This window comes from Kogia breviceps, chromosome 2, assembly GCF_026419965.1.
Source record: "Kogia breviceps isolate mKogBre1 chromosome 2, mKogBre1 haplotype 1, whole genome shotgun sequence".
Taxonomy (NCBI): Eukaryota; Metazoa; Chordata; class Mammalia; order Artiodactyla; family Physeteridae; genus Kogia; species Kogia breviceps.
The window spans coordinates 96,097,091-96,114,343 of record NC_081311.1 but is presented as its reverse complement, the minus strand read 5'-3'; the positions used below and the strand labels follow the sequence as shown (position 1 = coordinate 96,114,343).

The following is a 17,253-nucleotide window of genomic DNA, read 5'->3' as shown; positions in this document are numbered from 1 at the left end:
GGAGGGACTGAGGCTGCTGAGTTGTAAAGATGCAAAGACAAACGTTACTGGAGAAAAAAGCAAAATGAGAGGATTTGCAAGAAAGGGGGAAATAAACAAACCAAGAGCCTCTCAGCCTCCAGGCCACCGAGACAGAATGAAAAACACCACCAATTAGAGAAGGGAAACTTGATAAAGGGGAACTCTTTTTCCAGCAACGAACGTTTGGAAGGACTTTAAGAGAAGGCGGAATCCCAAACTACCTAGTGTTAGGTCACCAGCAGGGTTTTTCAGGGGGAGGATGATTAGGAGGAGAGTTTAGGGGACACACACAGGCACTGGAACGCCCACGTGCTCACACACACGTGCATGCAGGCCCCCACACTCACTCACAGGCACTCACCACCCAGCCACAAACTCACTCACACACGCTCACTCAACCTTCAGAGCCAGGGTGGGGCAGGGTCACTCAGAGGGTGGTGGGCCACCAGGCATCCCAGGGGCACAGCTGTGGCCCCTTTTGGGCAGGGGAGCAAGGGACAGGAATGGGAAGGCTAAGGGCAAAGTGAGAGGGGGAAGAATGTCCTGCCAGGTACAGCTTGTGGCAAGCGGGGACGCAGGCAGTGCTGGGCGCTCAGAGAAGAAGAAGGTGAGGGACCAAAATGGGGCCTGAGGTGGGGCCTGGGGAAGGAGGGGGGACCACTGGCAGCGAGGGCAAAGGCACTGATTCCAGAAGGAGGACTTTAAGCATCTAGAATCTTCCCTTGATGGCCAGTGCTTCTCAAGCTATGGGTCACGGATAAGGACCATCTGAGGTGCTTGTTTAAAATGCAGGTCTGTGTTTTAGAGATCGTGGAGGGTTCTGACCCTGGATGTGTAGGGCACAGGCTCTGAGAAGCACGGCCCCGGGCACTCTGGCTGTGACTGAGCACCTCGAGCTCCTGGTCTCTTGGCCTCCCAAGAGACCGCCTCAGGGTGGCTCTGGGTGCAGCAGGGGAATGAGGCTGTGGGGCCAGTGGGCTTGGTTGTCCCCCCTGCTCTGTGCTCGCTCACCTGTGTAACTAGACACGTTACTTGGCCTGTTGAGGTTTAACCTCTTCCTTTCAGCAAAGAATGACAGTTACATTAAGATAATAATAATTAAATTACACATGCTTTGCAGGACAGCTATAAGGGTTGCAGATCATGTGTTCAGACTCTGCTACATGGTCGGCAGTGTTAGTGGTCCTGTAAACTAGAAAGGGAAGGACTTCAGTTCCAAGATCAGACAGAGCTGGGTTCTAATACAGCTCTAGCTGTGTAACCTCTCCGAGCCTCAATTTAGTCACCTACAAAAGGGAGATAACAATACCAACCTTCAGTGAGGGTTGATTGCAACAGGAGTAGGAGACAGAAGATTGTGACACTGTACCTGGCATGTAGGAAATATTTACATTAGAAGAAACTGAGGGTGCTTGTCACCAGGAAGAGAGAGAGCCCTTACAGGGATGTGTCAGCCATCCTCAAATATTGGAAAGGTTCCTGTGGAAGAGAAAATAGACTTGCTCTCAGTGGTACCCCGCAGAAGAATGGAGGCCGACGGGCAAAGGTTTCTGGAGAACCAATTGTGTCGAGGTAAGGGAGGAGCAAACAGTTAAGACTTGGGCTGCCGCATGATGAGACGGGCAGATGGGGGGGTGGGGAAGAGGGACTGCAGAATTTTCCTGGGCGGGACTGAAGGAGGAATCCTTGCACCAGGCAGGTGGTTGGACAGTTGACCTGTGAGCATGATTCCAAAGGTGGCCCTCCGCATTTCTCTATGGCCCAGACTTTCTCAAGGTGACCCTGCCAGCCCCAGAGAGGGGATGACAGCCAGGCTTTTGCCTGTGGAGTCTCAGCAACACTGTTTCCCATCCCACTCTCACCCACTGCCACGCCCAGACTCAGGCCTGGAAGCAATGTGTCTGGCGAGGGGAAATGATCAGTTTCACTTCTTCAGAAATCAGGACTCTAACCTACCCCTCCTCTTCCCAAATTTCTTTTCCCAAGATCACCAGATCTCTCTTACCCACTGCTTGCCCAATCCACTGCCAGCGGACGGGGCTAGCGGACCAAGTGGGACCTGCCCCAGAGGTATTGAGGTTTTCTGCTCTTTGTCCCAGCAGATGGGTAAAGCCACAGTGATGAGGTTCCAGGGGACACATCTATTTCCCTCACTCCACCTTTAGCTGTGATGACAGGCAGGTTCTGAAGTCAGATGCAGCTGTGATTCCTCAGGTGCCGCCAGACCCTGGTCCTTTCACCGGTACTACTTTGCTTCCCAAGGTTGTAACTTTTGACAGAGACACGGAAGTCATAGCAATACAGACTCAGGCCCAGACCAGTCTCAAGAAACCTCATACAGGAATCCCCTGGCGGTCCAGTGGTTAGGACTCCGTGCTCTCACTGCAGAGGGCCTGTGTTCCGTCCCTGGTCAGGGAACTAAGATCTCGAAAGCCGCGTGGGGCAGCCAGAAAAAAAGAAAAAGAAAGAAAGAAACCTCATAAAGCTACACCATTGCCTTAGCATGATGGCCCTTGGCTGGTCCAGAGCAATAGGACACCAACAAATTCCTCCAGGGAAATCATTCCCAACCTTGTTTAAGAAGTGCCATTTGGCCCTTCCACTCACGTGGATGCTCTGAATGACCAAAAACACGTTTGCTGTTTGTGCCTGAGTCTGTTGTAGGGACTTCAATTGTAAACATGTTCTTTATGGCTCTTTTGTCTTCCATCAAGGAATCATTATTCTTCAAGTATCCAAACCGCCTCAGAGAAGCTAATTCCCAAGCCTTGCACCTAATGTCACTCAAACCTTAGACCCAGAGAGTTCTGTATGACAGTTGCTTCTTTCCCTCCACTCCAGACCACTTTGTCTACTTTTCCTAAATCACCAGAGAGGAGGCTGGCTCCCTTCTGAGCCCTCTCCAGCTCTGAAATCATGAAAATAATGGAATGGAGCCCTTTAACCAAATTCCATCCCAACAAGCTGGTCCCAGCCCCGGAGGCAGTTGCTTGGGGTGGAACTTTGCTGATGGTGGGACCTGGCTAGCTTCCTAAGCCAGTGGGTCCCGATGAGCAGTCCCTGTGCGGGGCAGCCGGCAGGTTCGGGCAGGGGTTGCCGAGCCTTGCTCGGTTGCTAGGGAGGAGCCTCCCTCGATTGACATGCGCTGGGCAGGGGTAGAAAGGAGAGGGAGACACGGAGGACCAGGAGAGGACAGACTGGGGTGAGCCCGGAATGCTGATGACAAGGGAGAACTCTGAAACCCTGGCCACCAGGAAAGCCAGGCTCTGAACCGCTAGGGGGATAAGTGCTGCTCCAATGTTTTCCTCTCCATCGGTGCCTCAAAGCTTCTGTTCTCAGCATTTGGGATCTGCTTTCTGGAATATTCAGATTTCAGTTTGGGAAGTTTGAAAAAATAATTCCCCAAATTCACACACTGAAATAAACCAGGCAGTGCTGGATGAGCCTGGGCTGTGGTCCCTCCTCCAGGGACCAGGTCACTCACCAGGGCCCTGAGAGCCCGGCTTCTGGGAACTTCTGCGGCCCATCAGCCAGGCCAGGTCACCTCATCCATTTTTCATGAGTTTATGTCTGGTCTCTGGGCAGGGTGGTGTGCTCCTTGAGGGCAGTCATTGTATCTTCCACTTCTGGGCACCAAGTAGGAGTTCAAGGAGCCTGAGTTTGGAACTTGGGTGGGAAAGGATGTGTCAGGGATGGACGCGGCAGCCGGGTTTGCCCTCCTCCCATGTCTGACCACAATCTCTTGGTTTTTCAGGAAGAAAGGGAGACACAGGCATGAAAGGAGACATGGGGGTCATGGGACCCCCTGGAGCCCGGGGGGATAAAGGTGACTCAGGGATGCCCGGTTCCCCAGGTAGGAGTCTGCACAGTCAGGTCTGTTGTCCCGTGGGTATTCCCTTTTTGTCCGGCGGGCTGAGCTAGAGGGAAAAAAAAAATCCCTAAGAGTCCTTCTGTATTTTAGGTGTGGCTGGAATTCCTGGACTCAAAGGAAATCAAGGTAAGAGCTGTGGGAATTGGCATCATTCCGGCTACCGCTGTCCCTGGGCAAAGTCAAGTTCAGGACCTGACTCTATGATGTCTTATTTCATTGCAGTGTTAACCCAGAACCTCTGGGGTTTTGTAAAACCTGGCCTGTCCTAAGAGGAACAGAGCAGCTTTGGAGGGCAGGCCTAACTGATATTCTTTTTTAGAGCTTCATTCCACGCTGCCACCCAGGGGTATGAAGCAGGATGCTCACACCCAGAGTTCCTAGTAAGTCCATAAATCTCAAGCTCTGCAGCAGTGAATGGAAAAAATTAATAAATTGCTGAGACTGTAATTTCCCTCCCACTAATAGGGCTAGTTCAAGGCGTCTAGAGTTTAAGCTGCCCAGGGAACGTATGAGGTGTTAAGAGATGCATGTGCCACTGCAGAGAAGAGGTGTGTTGAAGGCGTTAGTCAGCCAGGTCCTCTGCCAACCACCTCCAGCCTTTCATTCATGACTTACCTTTCAGGACAGCCTGGAGCCAAGGGTCTTCCAGGCTTTCCAGGAGCTGCGGGATCCCCCGGTGCCAAGGGTGAGCCTGGCAGCGCTGGTCCCACTGGGCCCGCAGGTGAGGTCCTGGGTCCTGCGGTGGGCATGGGCAGTGATGTCTGAAGACCCGCCCAGCCCAGACCTCACACGCTCCGTGGTATCTGTTGTCCAGGACCATCAGGGAGGCCCGGGAGTCCAGGAGCCGAAGGCATGAAAGGAAGCAAGGGGGACACAGGTAACAGAGGGCATGGGTAGGCAGGTAGGGGGAGTTGCCGGGTGTCAAGGACGGACAGGGAGGATAATTGCCTCCCAGCAGGCCCACCAGAAGCTGGCAGAGGGTCTCCTGTGCTCTGGCCCCTGACGCACCCGGATTAAAAAGGGCACCTTCCTCTGCCAGAACCCTCTGAGTCCGAGGCCCTGGGGTTGTTTTTTTCTGCCCAGAGTCCCTGAGAGGCTTTGAATGCTGTGACCAAACCTCCACTGTCAAAGAGGAGAGCAGGGGGCGCCTCGCCCTCACTGTCTCCTGGCCTGCATTCCAGCTGCGCTCATAGCACCCTCTCTCTCCCACTGACCTGCCGTGGGGTCCCAAGTGTCAGGGCTCTGGATTTGGACAACAGCTGTCGAGAAACACCTTCTTGCACATTCTCCCAGGGAGGCTCAGGCCGAGAGGAGTGACCCACAGTTACCCAACTCACAGAGACTAGTTCATAAACCATTGTGCCAACCTAGTCAAGGTTATAAACTGTCAACGTCAATTTAGTCTAGGTTATAAACCATCATACCAATGTGGTCTACTTTATAAAGAACCGTGCTTTTTCTAGTCTCTAAGTAAGTCCAGGCACCGACGATGGTCTAGAAAGTCTGGTTCACTGTGTTAGGTGCTGGACCCCCGTGATTCATAAGACCTGGTTCCTGCCTTCAGATGTGCAGGTTGGTGCAGGAGAGAGGTAAATGGACTATTGCCAGATGGTGTCAGGCACTGTGTGCTGTGGGTTCTGCATGGAGAAGTGCCACATGCCATTCAGAAAGCCAGGTGCAGGCCAGGAGGTATTGTGGCCAGTGCAGCGTTGTAAGAAAGGGCTGTGTATCTTCCAAGGATGTCTGTGGACAGTTACTGCCAGAGCAGAAGGTCATACTTGAGTTAGACAACCGGGATGCCTTCACCCCAGAACCATGTTAGAAACCTACGCCAGGGGCAAGCCCTCTCCGTTTTCATTGAACAAGTGGTCAACGGATTGATTTTTTTAAACAAATGCAACTTGACCCAAATCCTTCAAGTTCACAGTGGGCCCTGGTGGGGTTAGCAAAAGGTAGGCAGTGCAGGAGAGATGGAAGAGCTGGAGCTGAGTCTTGGAGGATGAGTAGAGCTTAGGCATGTGGGGAGAGGGAGGCAAGTCCAGAGAGGGGGAACCGAGCAGGTGAAGTCTTGGAGGGTGAGGGAGGGCTCTGTAGGTGCGTGTCCCTGGAGTCCAGGTCTAGGATGTGGTAGAGGCTCAGGAGCTCTGGCCAGAGAGCTGGGCCATGCCACCTCCTGAGCCTTGGACTCTGGGCCTTCGACCTTTGTAGTTTCCCTGATGGTTGTCAAGAGCCCTGGTACAAGCAATTCCTATATCCATGTCCTTCCAATCCATCCAGCCTCGGAGCTGATTTCCTTTTCACAGATGGTGGGTCAGGGCAGGCAGGGGCTCTGCTACCTGATGCCATATAAATGCCACTTGAAGGCCACCAGCAAGTCTTGCCTTCCAGAAAAGTTCCATCTGGGTGTGGTGGTCAGGTGACCCCGATTAATTGGCTGCCTCTTTCTGATTTTATACTTCCATCTTCCCTGACTCCAGATCTTAGGGTGCCTGACCCTGAGGCCTGAGGCTGTCTTACCACTGAGTTTTCTGCTTGGCTTCATGGAGATGTTGGCTCTTCTCCCTCAGTTATAAACTGGGAGCCCCGCCACCCGACCCCACCACTGCCAGACTAGTGATTCTTGACTAAGCAAGAGTATGGGTGACAAAACATGATTTTACCCACAAGGGGCACTGCACCCACTCCCCAGGCCCCTAAGCCTGTGTCTCCCACTGAAGGTGGAGAATCTTGCCTGCACTCTGCATCCTGGGAGGGTCTGCATAATAAGAGCAGCTCCTGACAATGAGCATTCTCATGACAGCCCAATGGAAGAAACACTCTTGTTAGCGCTGCTTCACAGTAAGAGATGCAGCCAGGGCTGGAATCCAGGCCTGGCTGGCACAAAGCTTGGGGCCTCATCCATTATACTCTGTCATGCTGCCTTCCTCCACGGGCAGCCTGAGCCCTCCCCCACCCCCATCAGGGCACTCCGATGTGCAGCACCTTCTCCCTTGTATCCAAGTCCTGGAAGGATCAGAACAGAAGCTGCAGCAGCTTCTTCCACTCTGAGAAGGAAACACGGAGCTCTCAGGCCCTGTTATGGCTCTTTGTTATTTACCTAAGATCCCACAGATACTTTTGGCCAACTGTCTGGGAACCGCTTTAACTCCACTATAGAATCCCTGCATATTTGGTGAACACCTTTATGGGAACCTCCATCCATCAGGCCTAGTGGTAAACACCAACCAGGCAAATTCTAAGGGTTATTCCTTAATTCCGGCTGCCCAAGTAAACATGGTGAATTACATTTTCAATTTGGGGCATGCGCTGATGAGAACAAATTCCAAATTGCATACGCTGCCCTCTCAAAGCCAGATGTTTGTCTTGATCAAGTAGCTGATGGTCTACATAGACATCTCAGGAGGGAAGTCCCTTAGGACCATAGACTGGCTAGCTGTAGCCAGGGCTGCGTTTCACCCTGAAGTCATAGGGTAATGAACTTTTGGAAAGGTCAGATTCTGAAGTGGGAGAAGGAAGAGTGGATTGTGAGTGGGAGCTGAATCATCTCATCATGGAAGACAATATATATTTGCCAATGTCAGGATGTTGGTATTCCCCAAACTAGAGGTACTGGGGTGTTGGTTCAGTTTTGATTCTATCGAGCCAGTTTTTCAAACTGATGTATTTCCCATTTTGTAAATAAAATCATTAATCTCACAGGAGACTATCTAGCAGTATGGGATGAAAACAGAGAAATTCTGGTGCCTTGGCTTAACCTAGGTAACAGCTAGATCTCGTTATTGTGCATTAATTACCAAAAGTAAGAGGTCTGTTTAGTCCTAATGATGCCTCCAGGCCAGGCACTGTGTTTGGGCCTTTCCTCCCGTGATCTTAGTTCATATCCACACAGCTGAGTTTCATCATCTTTACCTTACAGCTGAGGAAGCAAAGGCTCCCAGAAGGTAAAACCTTTCCTCAGGGTCTCACAGTTAATATACACTGAGTCCAGGAGTTAATCCCAAAGTCTGATTGCAAAATTGTGCTTTTCTAAATTTTGTTGTGTAGAATAACATAGAGTATAGGATTCAGAGAAATCAGAATTGCCCGCACCTCTCACCCCACAGTAGATGGGTAAATCCTAGCTTAGTCACCACATCTTCCTGCTGCTGTGAACACTCACTAATTACACTCCAACCCGTTCTGGTGGAATGTGTCCCCATGTTCACACCGCTTGAGCAAGATTAAAAGATGGAGAAGAGGAGACTCCTTCCATTCTGTTGGGAAGATAGACTGCATAGCTTATTTAAGTAGGACATTATCACGGAGAAGAACTTTCTGTAATGGTAGTTTCCTTCATCATTCATAAAACAGGGTTTTATCAAACCCCCAAAACTTAGTTGTTTCTAACCTTTGATCTTTCAAACGATTGCAAAATCATTTGACTTTGGGGAAAAAATTACCAAAAAAATCCACAACAAAACAAATTTCAGCTCTAAATCCTTCGGCCATTTTGAAAAGGAAAGTTTGCTTGGAAATAAGGAAGGGCTCACTTCAACTTGTGATCGTGGCATTTCTCTTTCTACCACCTCATCTCATGAAATGAAGTTAGATGCAGCCAAAACATTGAAGCTCCAAAATACCAATCTGATCAAAATTTCTGCATCTCAACAATCTTCATGTTTTAAATATAACAAGAATCTGAATTTTCTATGTCCTTTTATGTTTCTCTTGAGGCAAAGCCAAAGTGCAAATAACTTGAAATCTAGTTTCTCATCTGTATTTTAAGATGTGTTTTACTTTAAAGATAAGTAACAGGGCTTCCCTGGTGGCGCAGTGGTTGAGAGTCCACCTGCCGATGCAGGGGACGCGGGTTCGTGCCCCGGTCCGGGAAGATCCCACATGCCGCGGAGCGGCCGGGCCTGTGAGCCGTGGCCACTGAGCCTGCGCGTCCAGAGCCTGTGCTCTGCGACGGGAGAGGCCACAACAGTGAGAGGCCCGCGTACCACAAAAAAAAAAAAAAAAAAAAAAAAAGTAACAAAGAATAATCCATAATAGCAATTAAGCCCTATATCATGAATATAATTTCTTAGTTGATTTCATTCCCCATGTCTAAGTATTGACTTAGTCCAAGAATTTATTAAATTCTACCAACTTATATTACTAAATTGTCACTTAGAGTTTTCCTCTAAGTTTCTTAGAGACATCTGAAGAAGTCTACATGCGTCCCAATTTTGGGTCCCCTACCTACCATCTTATTTCTTGTTATACAGCTCAATTTGTTAGGTATTAAATTAACCCTAAATTTGCCAGGCTGCACTTAGCCTGTAAGTTGGGTTGGTATTTAAGGAAGTTTCCTAATGTACTGGAAATTTCTACATTAAATCAGAGTGAGGAGGCCTGTGCATCAGCTTGGACTTGCCAACTAGCTAGGTGATGATGGGTTGCTTCATGACTCCAGAGCCTTGGTTTCCTCCTCTGTGGAGTGTGGGGTGAGTTCTAGAATAATACCCAGGTCCCTGCCAATTTGTCAGCACTCTGGGTTCGAAATAGGCAATTTTCCCTTCCAGCAGGGACCTTCTAAGATTTTAGGCAGAGCACCAGCTGAACACAAAACAATAGGAAGGCATGTGCTTTCTAACTAAACTATTTTCTTGGGGGAAAATTGTTTCCATAAAGAAGCACCTTGCAAATAAATATTTTGAGCTCTTTCAGCGTGATGAGTCTGTGACACCCAGGGAATCCCAGTTTGCTTGTGGTTAAGAGGACAAATCCAGCATCCATTCCCTTCCAGTGTAGGTTTATAACATGCACTTCTAAATTCTATTTTTCAGCCATTTCTCCTTCTCCCTGATCCAATCAGGATGCCACCTTGATTTATAGTGAAGTCATTACTGGTCCCTGCATCCATGCACAGCCACTCAGCGAGCACCTCTCAGAGTCTAGCCCTGGAGAGAAATCACACACCCCCAAAAATCACACAAAACTCAATTCCAGTTTCCTTGCCTTGAAGAGGGGAGTTTTGAAGACATAAACCTACACCTACTATATACACATCTCAGAGGGTATTTTATCAAGGGCCACTGTGTTACGGGAGAGCTCAGACAGGGAAGGAGCCGTGAGTTCCTCAGAGACAGGAAGGCTGCTTGCAGGACACGGGCTGTGAGCTGGTCCCTGAAGATTGAGTGAGATGTGTTTAGGGCAATGGTTACTCAAACCATGGTCCCTGGACCAGCAGCATCAGAAAGACCTAGAAACCTGTTAAAAATGCAGCGTCTCGGGCTTCCCTGCTGGCACAGTGGTTGCGAGTCCGCCTGCCGATGCAGAGGACGCGGGTTCGTGCGTCCGGGAGGGTCCCACGTGCCGCAGAGCGGCTGGGCCCGTGAGCCATGGCCAATGAGCCTGCGCGTCCAGAGCCTGTGCTCCGCAACGCGAGAGGCCACAGCGGTGAGAGGCCCGCGTACCGTAAAAACAAAAAAAATGCAGCGTCTCAGATTCCCAGACCAGGTGCAGTGAATCAGGAACCCCGGGGTGGGGGGTTTAGCAAGTTGTTTTTAACAAACCCTGTGCAGGTGATTCTGATGCCCACTCTAGTTTGACGACTTATTTAGGAGTAAGGGATGGCCTAAGGCCACTGGGAGTCTTTGGAGCGAGGTGGAGAGCCCACGTGAAACTCCAGGAAGTAGAGAGCTGGCATGCTGCTGGAACACAGGCAGCCACAGTGCCCAGTGGGAGGCCAACCCCGGGTCCTAACCCCAACGTCACCACTACCCTCCCTGTGTGCCCTGGGATAAGTCACCTAGCGTCTCTGAGTGTGGACTTCCTCCTCTGTAAAGGGGGACATGGCACGACCTCTCTGGGAAGCTGAGAGGTGCATGTGAAGCTCCTGGTGTGGTGCCTAGAGCAGTGCTTGCAGCAGCAGAGGCTGAGTCCCCAAGAGGTGAGGGGCTGGGAGGGAGGGTGTGAGAAATGAGGTGGAAGGGTCAGGCCTTGGGGACCGTGGACCTAGTGAACAGGGGCTCCCCTAGGGCTCCTGTCTGTAGAGGACATTTGTTGTTCGGTGCTCTGGAGACTTCTTCGGTGGCGGAGAGGCAATAAGGGGAGATCACAGTGCCAGGTGTCCCTCAACCTTGCGTCTAGGGACAGGCTCTTAAGGTAGAGATCTGTGCAATATGGCATCCTTTAGGATGTGACAGAGAGGGTCAAGAGTCTAGATATGAACCGTTTTTCTATTTAATAACCAAAGACATGTTTCTGAAAGTGGTTTCTCCTCCCTCATCTTGACACCTGCAATTCAGGTGCAGGTAAAGCAGAGAGGACACATCTACTGCCCGTGCTGGGTCACCTGAGGTCAACAGCAAACATCTGGGGGGGCCTTGCTGGGCAGCAAGCCTGGAGCTCCTGCAGGGGCTTCAGCGACAGTGTTGTGTCCCAGGCGCTCTCCGCTGGAGGAGAGACAGACACGTGCCGACAGGGTCCCGGGGTCCTCATGGCACTGCTTGTCAGACACGAGGTTTAGCACTTGACACAGACAACTTCATTTCAGTCTGACAACCACCCCGAGGCAGCCAGAGGTTCCGAGGAGAAAGGTGAGGCTAAGGGAGAAGGAGCCTGGCTCAAGGTCACAGAGGCAGACGCAAGCCCAGGCTCTCTGACTCTGGCCCCTGTGCTGCCTTGGGAGGAAGTGCATCAGCCACGGGCGAGGCCAGAGAAGGCTTCAGAGCCAGCAACATCTAGCATCTTAGCAGCTTTCACAGCCTTGATCCCATTCCCCAGGGGAGCGAAGCAGTGAGGTTTTCCAAATGGAGGGAGCGGAGTGGGCACAGCTGGTGTGGGGTGACCTGGGGCCTGTCTGCCAGGGCCAACCTCGAAGGTCCCTCCAGCTTTTAGAAGATGCTCTCTGAGCCTCAATCTGGTCCTCATCTCAAACCTGAGGGGCAGAAGTAGTTGCCCTCTCAGATCTTTCCAGGGCTTCCCTCTTCCCTCAGTGCCCAGGCTTGCAGCAGCAGCTCCTAGCTCCTCGGCCCTCGGACCCTCCTCCCCAGGCAGCGCCTGGCCTCAGACGAGCCCTCTGAAAGGCTGCCAGGAGCCAGGACTCCTTGCTCATTATTCCCAGAAGGGATCCTGAAGAGGCCTACCAGGCCCCTCACCTGCCCTCCACTGACCAGCACACAGTAGGTGTTCAGGAAAGCCAGGAACTGAAGTGGAAGGCAGGAACTTCCCCCAGGCAATTGGCAATGAGGGTAACTGAGTTCCCTGTGGTCTCTAGTGGTGATCAGATGGGTGGGTTCTTGGTTAAGGCTGAGCTGGCGTGTTGGGAGGGATACTAGTCAAGAGCATGGTGGGAGTGCATTCCCACTGTTACCCTCTAGTAACTGTTACTTCATGGTCAATAATGACCTTTAATTTCCCCAAGTTTGGGTAACTGTCTTGGAGAGTCCTGTTTCTCTGAAATAAAATCAATATTTGCACTTAAAATTGAGAGACCATGGAGTTGCTAAACCGATAAATTATTATCCCACAATAAATTATGACCCAGCATGGTGCTGGGGATAGTGGGTCTTCCATGTAAGTTAGTGAATAAAGAGATGAATGGGAGGAAAGAAGAAGGAAAGGAAGGAAGGAAGCAAGCAACTTTCACATCAGAACCACAAAGAGGATCATCCCCAATGATTGCAGTGGTTATTTTTCCATTTTCTGGACGTGAGATCCTTTAGCTACACCGGGGGCCACAATGAAATAAACCAATAAACGCAATGGAATATCTACTGAGGGTGAGGGCCCCCCAAATCTCCTAGTGGCCACTGAGTCTCCTCCGCAGTCTTTTAGAAATAAAAATAACTTTATTTTCAAAAGATCTCTCAATTCTCTTACAATAAAATGCAACAGAAAGGAATGGGATTGAATTTAGACACCAAGTCAGGTTATTTCTGGACAAGGAAGGCCAGCCACTGAGTCCAGGGTCTGTCCATCTAACCTAGACTTTCATCCAATACATTTCTGTTTCACCCCAACACACGTCTTCATTTATCTGCAGTCTGTCTACTTTTATGCTCTGCTAAAGAGGCTTTAAACAATCGTGGAGAACCAATGTAGCTTTCCTTCTGCATTAATCAGACAGAAGGTAGAGGTTGTCTAAGATTAAAAGCGGTTAATATCTAAGTTTTATTATCTTCCCCCCTTTTTTGTATTTTGATCTTAGGACTTCAAGGACAGAAAGGAACAAAAGGAGAATCAGGAATTCCAGGTAAAGTGCCGGCTTCATTTTCATTTCTCACAGTGATGACTGGAAGGGCTTGTGCTCCAAGGGTGGGTCTTGTCGACCCTGAAATCACGGCGGGAACCTCAGTAACCTTTCCCCAGAGTGTCTCCGCCTCCAGGGCTCTATCGCTCAAGCCTCAGACCCTTTGGGTGACAAACCTGGGGAAGGGGTGTAGAGAGAGGGGTGGGGGCTGAGGGGGTGGAGGGTAAAAAAGGCCAGGAGAACTGCCCCTGGTGGTGGCTTCAGGCCGCGCAGCCGTTGGGGAGCTAGGCGACCTTCCTCTCCAGTTGCCAGGTTGGTTGCATGGCCTCTATCTGCCTGTGCACATCTGCTGCGGTCCATCCCCCCCTACCCTTTGGCCCTCAAGGCGCCCCCCTCCTCCGCTGCTTCTCACGGGACTATCATCACGGCCCTTGGTGGCCCCCGCCTTAGCCAGTGGTTGGTAACTGCGCCCTGCCCATGGCATTTCTAGCCTTCTCGCCAGCCCTACCCTGAGAAGCCAAAGCGACACTCCTCAGACACATTTCCTGAGCAGTCTTTCCTCCACCTGAGCTGGACATTCTATCCCTATTCTAACTTACTGAAGGAGAAATTGAATCCTATAAATGTTCTAGCAAATTCTCCCAGAATGGCTAGAACGTCCACACAATTATGCCGTCCAATGAGGACCAACAGCCTTGGAATACTGTCGGCGATTTTCACCTGCTCGTCCTCAACCAAAGTTGACACGGGAGTCGGGAGATCAGGGCAACGCCCTGCCCGCACGGGCTGAACATTCGAACAGCCCATTGATGGGGGCAATGGGGGCACCTGGTGGTTTAGGACAACTCATGCACTAAACACCAAGGCCCTTGGTCCCCCTTGGAAAGCAGAGCAGAGCATCTGATGGAGGTGGTCTCTCTCCTCCGCAGGCCCTGCAGGCGTGAAGGGAGAGAAGGGAAGCCCAGGCCTGGTTGGCCTCAAGGGGGCACCTGGACCAGACGGCCGAAAGGGAGAGCCCGGAGCGAAAGGTAAGGCCTCAGTTTCCCATGTGAGGGTTCGAAGGAGAGGCCTGTCATAAGGTGATGGGAGTTTTCAGAACCAGAAGGGTAGAGGTTTAGTGGTTCTGTGGACAAGTCCTGTGCTGGGTCGCCCTCAGCGCTGAGCTTACAGAGGTGAATAAGGCATGGCCGGGCATTCCAAGTGGCAGGCAGGTGACCATGTGCTGGTAGCACGCCCAGTCAGGCCCTGGACTGCACAGTCTCCATGACTGATGTGGCAGGAGAGACTTCCAACTCCATGTCTCTTGAATGTTCCTCTCTAATAGAGCTTAAATCCCTCCTGCTGTGGCTCAGGCCCATTTCTTCTCGCTCACCCATGGGAGCCCATGGCACGTCCAGTCCCCGTGACGCCAGGAGCCTGGCAAAGCTGAAGGAGGGAGTCTGACCCTCCCCCCTTCCCCCTCCTCCCCACCCCTCCTCCCCACTGCTGGCAAAGGAGGGCAAGGGGGTCCTGGTTTGGTTTCCTTCGAACTGTGTGGTTTTTCTCCTCATGATAGGATCTTCTGGGCCACAAGGAGCAAAGGGAGAAAAAGGTCAAAAAGGTAACTGCTATTTCTGCTCTTTAATGTGTGTTTCAGAGGTTACTCTGTACTTGAAAATGGAAGGTGTGCTAGGGGGAGAGGCCTTGGTTCTCAGAAAGATTCCTCATTTGGGGGGAAAGCTAAGCGCTTGTCCCTTGAATAAGCCTGCCCGTGGCACAGAGCCACAGATAACACCTTCTTCCCTCCCTTGCTTCTTTCTTCCCCCTTTTTAATTGACAACACAAGGCAAAACATGGTGGGCTGGATTTGCAAGGCCAGCTGCAGAGGGACCTGCCCCCATGGCCTCACACCTGCAGGCCCAGGTACACAGAGGCCGCTGGTGGTGCTGGTGCCAGAATGTGGGATCTCCCCAGCTGTGGTGTCAGCCAAGCAGGAGGCTGCTTTTCCCTAACTATATAGGACTTCCAGAAATGAAAAGGCAGAGCCTGCATTCACACAAAGCCCTGGGCTGCTTCCCTCACCTCTCCCACGTATGTTTTGCCATCCAGGCGAATCCATGGTATCCGTCCGGATTGCTGGCTCTAGGAGCCGAGGCCGGGCTGAAATTTACTATAATGGTGCCTGGGGGACAATTTGCGATGATGACTGGGACAATTCAGATGCCACTGTCTTCTGCCGCATGCTGGGTTACTCTTCGGGAACTGCCGTTTTCAACGTGGGAGCTGGTAAGTGAATCGATCCTCAACCAGGAGCCTCTTTCCTTGAGGTGCTGATGTGGGCTTTCTCTCCCTGGTAGGGTGTTGGCAACCATTGGTTGCAAGTGACTCAGCTTGGTTGGGTTAAAACAAAAGGATTGGTTCAAGCAACTGAAAAGTTCTGCAGCCCAGGGCCCCAGCTTACATCCTGCAGGCTTGGCAGCCCCAGGAGAAAGAAGGCTCTCTTCCCCAAAGGGACAGCAAAGGCTTGGTTGAGTTGCTGTCTGTCCAGCCCTAAAGCCAGAATGCCATGTGTCGGAGGGTGTTGGTGAGGGACACTCTCTGGACAGCTGAGGGGCTGGAGCTGGGAGAACAGAGAAGGATGCAGGGTAGGCCAGAGCAGTGGTCATCCCAGCTCTCTGGAACCCGAAGGTCTAGGTGGCCCAAGCTTGATCATCTTCAAGGAGAAGGTGTGAAGGGAAGAGAAAACGAATCAGAGCAGGGACTTCCTAAAATCAGTTTTGGAAAGATGTCCTGGGGTGCTAGAGACTCAGCTATGTCTTGCAGCAAAAGGTTTAGACTTTCAGCAAAAGAGTTAAGCCCCAGGCCTGAGACCATTTCTGAGCTGATCTGGCAGGGACACTAGGCCCGTTTTCTCCTGCTTTCACCCCAAAATGTTCTCTGCCCTTACCCCTCCCCCCAACCCCACCAAAATGCATACCTACTTTTCAACCTGAGTCCAGTTAGATTACAAAACTCCTTTAAAATACACATTTTCCTCAAACAGATTAAGCCTATATAGATGGTCACACTGTAGTGTCAATTACCCCAATCAAATAATCCAGTCATTCCTCTGAGCTCCTGATCTGAAATCAATTATATCAGAAGGAAGGGGGTTTGAGGAAGGTGTGAATGCTTTAGAACACGTGAATGGCCTGTTTACAAAGGCATTTAAGGAAGAGACAAAGCCTAGAGATCCCTAGGAGGAGATTTCAAATCATGCTTGGGTTACATATGAAATACTCGGATGAGACTTTTGTCAAAGGGTCGAAAGCAGAACAGAGGCAGAGCCATCGTGAGAGAGCAGACCAGCTGTCAGCACGGTGGGCCTGGGCACACGTGGGAGAAATAGGCCGTCTAGCTCCCCGTGGAAGCCCCTGCGGACAGACGGGCCACGCTGCTTGGACCCTAATCCCACACTCCTCTGCCCCCCTTGCTTTTTACGCATCCAGGCACTGGGACCATCTGGCTGGACAACGTTGCGTGTCAAGGGTCAGAATCGACCCTGTGGAATTGCCACAAGAACAGCTGGGGCTCTCACAACTGCAACCACAGCGAAGACGCGGGTGTGGACTGCAGCTGACCCCCCACCCCCCGTTCGCCGCTCTGCTGCCAAGGGGTCCACGGCCAAGACGCCCAGCCCACGAAGGGAGGCTGTGCTCTGAGGGGCTTCCTGGGGTGGCGGACAGCTTCTGAAGTGGGCTTGCTAATAAAGCTCAAATCGCTACCTGGCGCCGCCCTGCGCTGTGGCTGAAATCGCTAGCTTATCCCTCCTGCCCCGTAAGGATGCGTCCACTCCCTGCACACAGCCCTTTCACTGAGCCCTCATGCCGCCTGCACCCCCATCCCCACGCACTGGGACAGCGGGGTCTCAGCTCAGAGCCGGGGAGGCTGAGGGTGCAGGGGGGCTGCAACGCAATGCCGAAAGTGAGGCTCACCTGTAGACGGGATTAGTCAAGACCAGCCTTTCAATCAATCCGATGTAGCATCTCTGCACAGCAGTGGGCACTCCCTCCAGCCCTGGAGCTGCGCGGCAGCAAAGGAAGAGGCCGCTGGCACCAGCTGCATGGAAAATAGGAAAAGTACCATTAAGCATGAAAATTTGTTCTCGTTAGGATGTGAGCTC

General features: G+C 51.5%; 1 protein-coding gene across 2 annotated transcripts in view; it reads left to right on the top strand.

Moving 5' to 3' along the window:
• Positions 1-16,883, top strand: part of MARCO (macrophage receptor with collagenous structure) — a 32,575-nt gene extending 15,692 nt beyond the window's left edge. For both annotated transcript variants that reach the window (XM_067025866.1, XM_067025868.1), the window contains exons 5-13: positions 3,776-3,874; positions 3,983-4,018; positions 4,515-4,613; positions 4,707-4,769; positions 13,071-13,115; positions 14,042-14,140; positions 14,668-14,712; positions 15,201-15,377; positions 16,580-16,883. In XM_067025866.1, coding sequence (XP_066881967.1) covers positions 3,776-3,874; positions 3,983-4,018; positions 4,515-4,613; positions 4,707-4,769; positions 13,071-13,115; positions 14,042-14,140; positions 14,668-14,712; positions 15,201-15,377; positions 16,580-16,710 — 794 coding nt within the window. In that variant the 3' untranslated portion in view covers positions 16,711-16,883. The remainder of the gene's footprint in view (positions 1-3,775; positions 3,875-3,982; positions 4,019-4,514; positions 4,614-4,706; positions 4,770-13,070; positions 13,116-14,041; positions 14,141-14,667; positions 14,713-15,200; positions 15,378-16,579) is intronic.
• Positions 16,884-17,253: the final 370 nt, after the last annotated feature.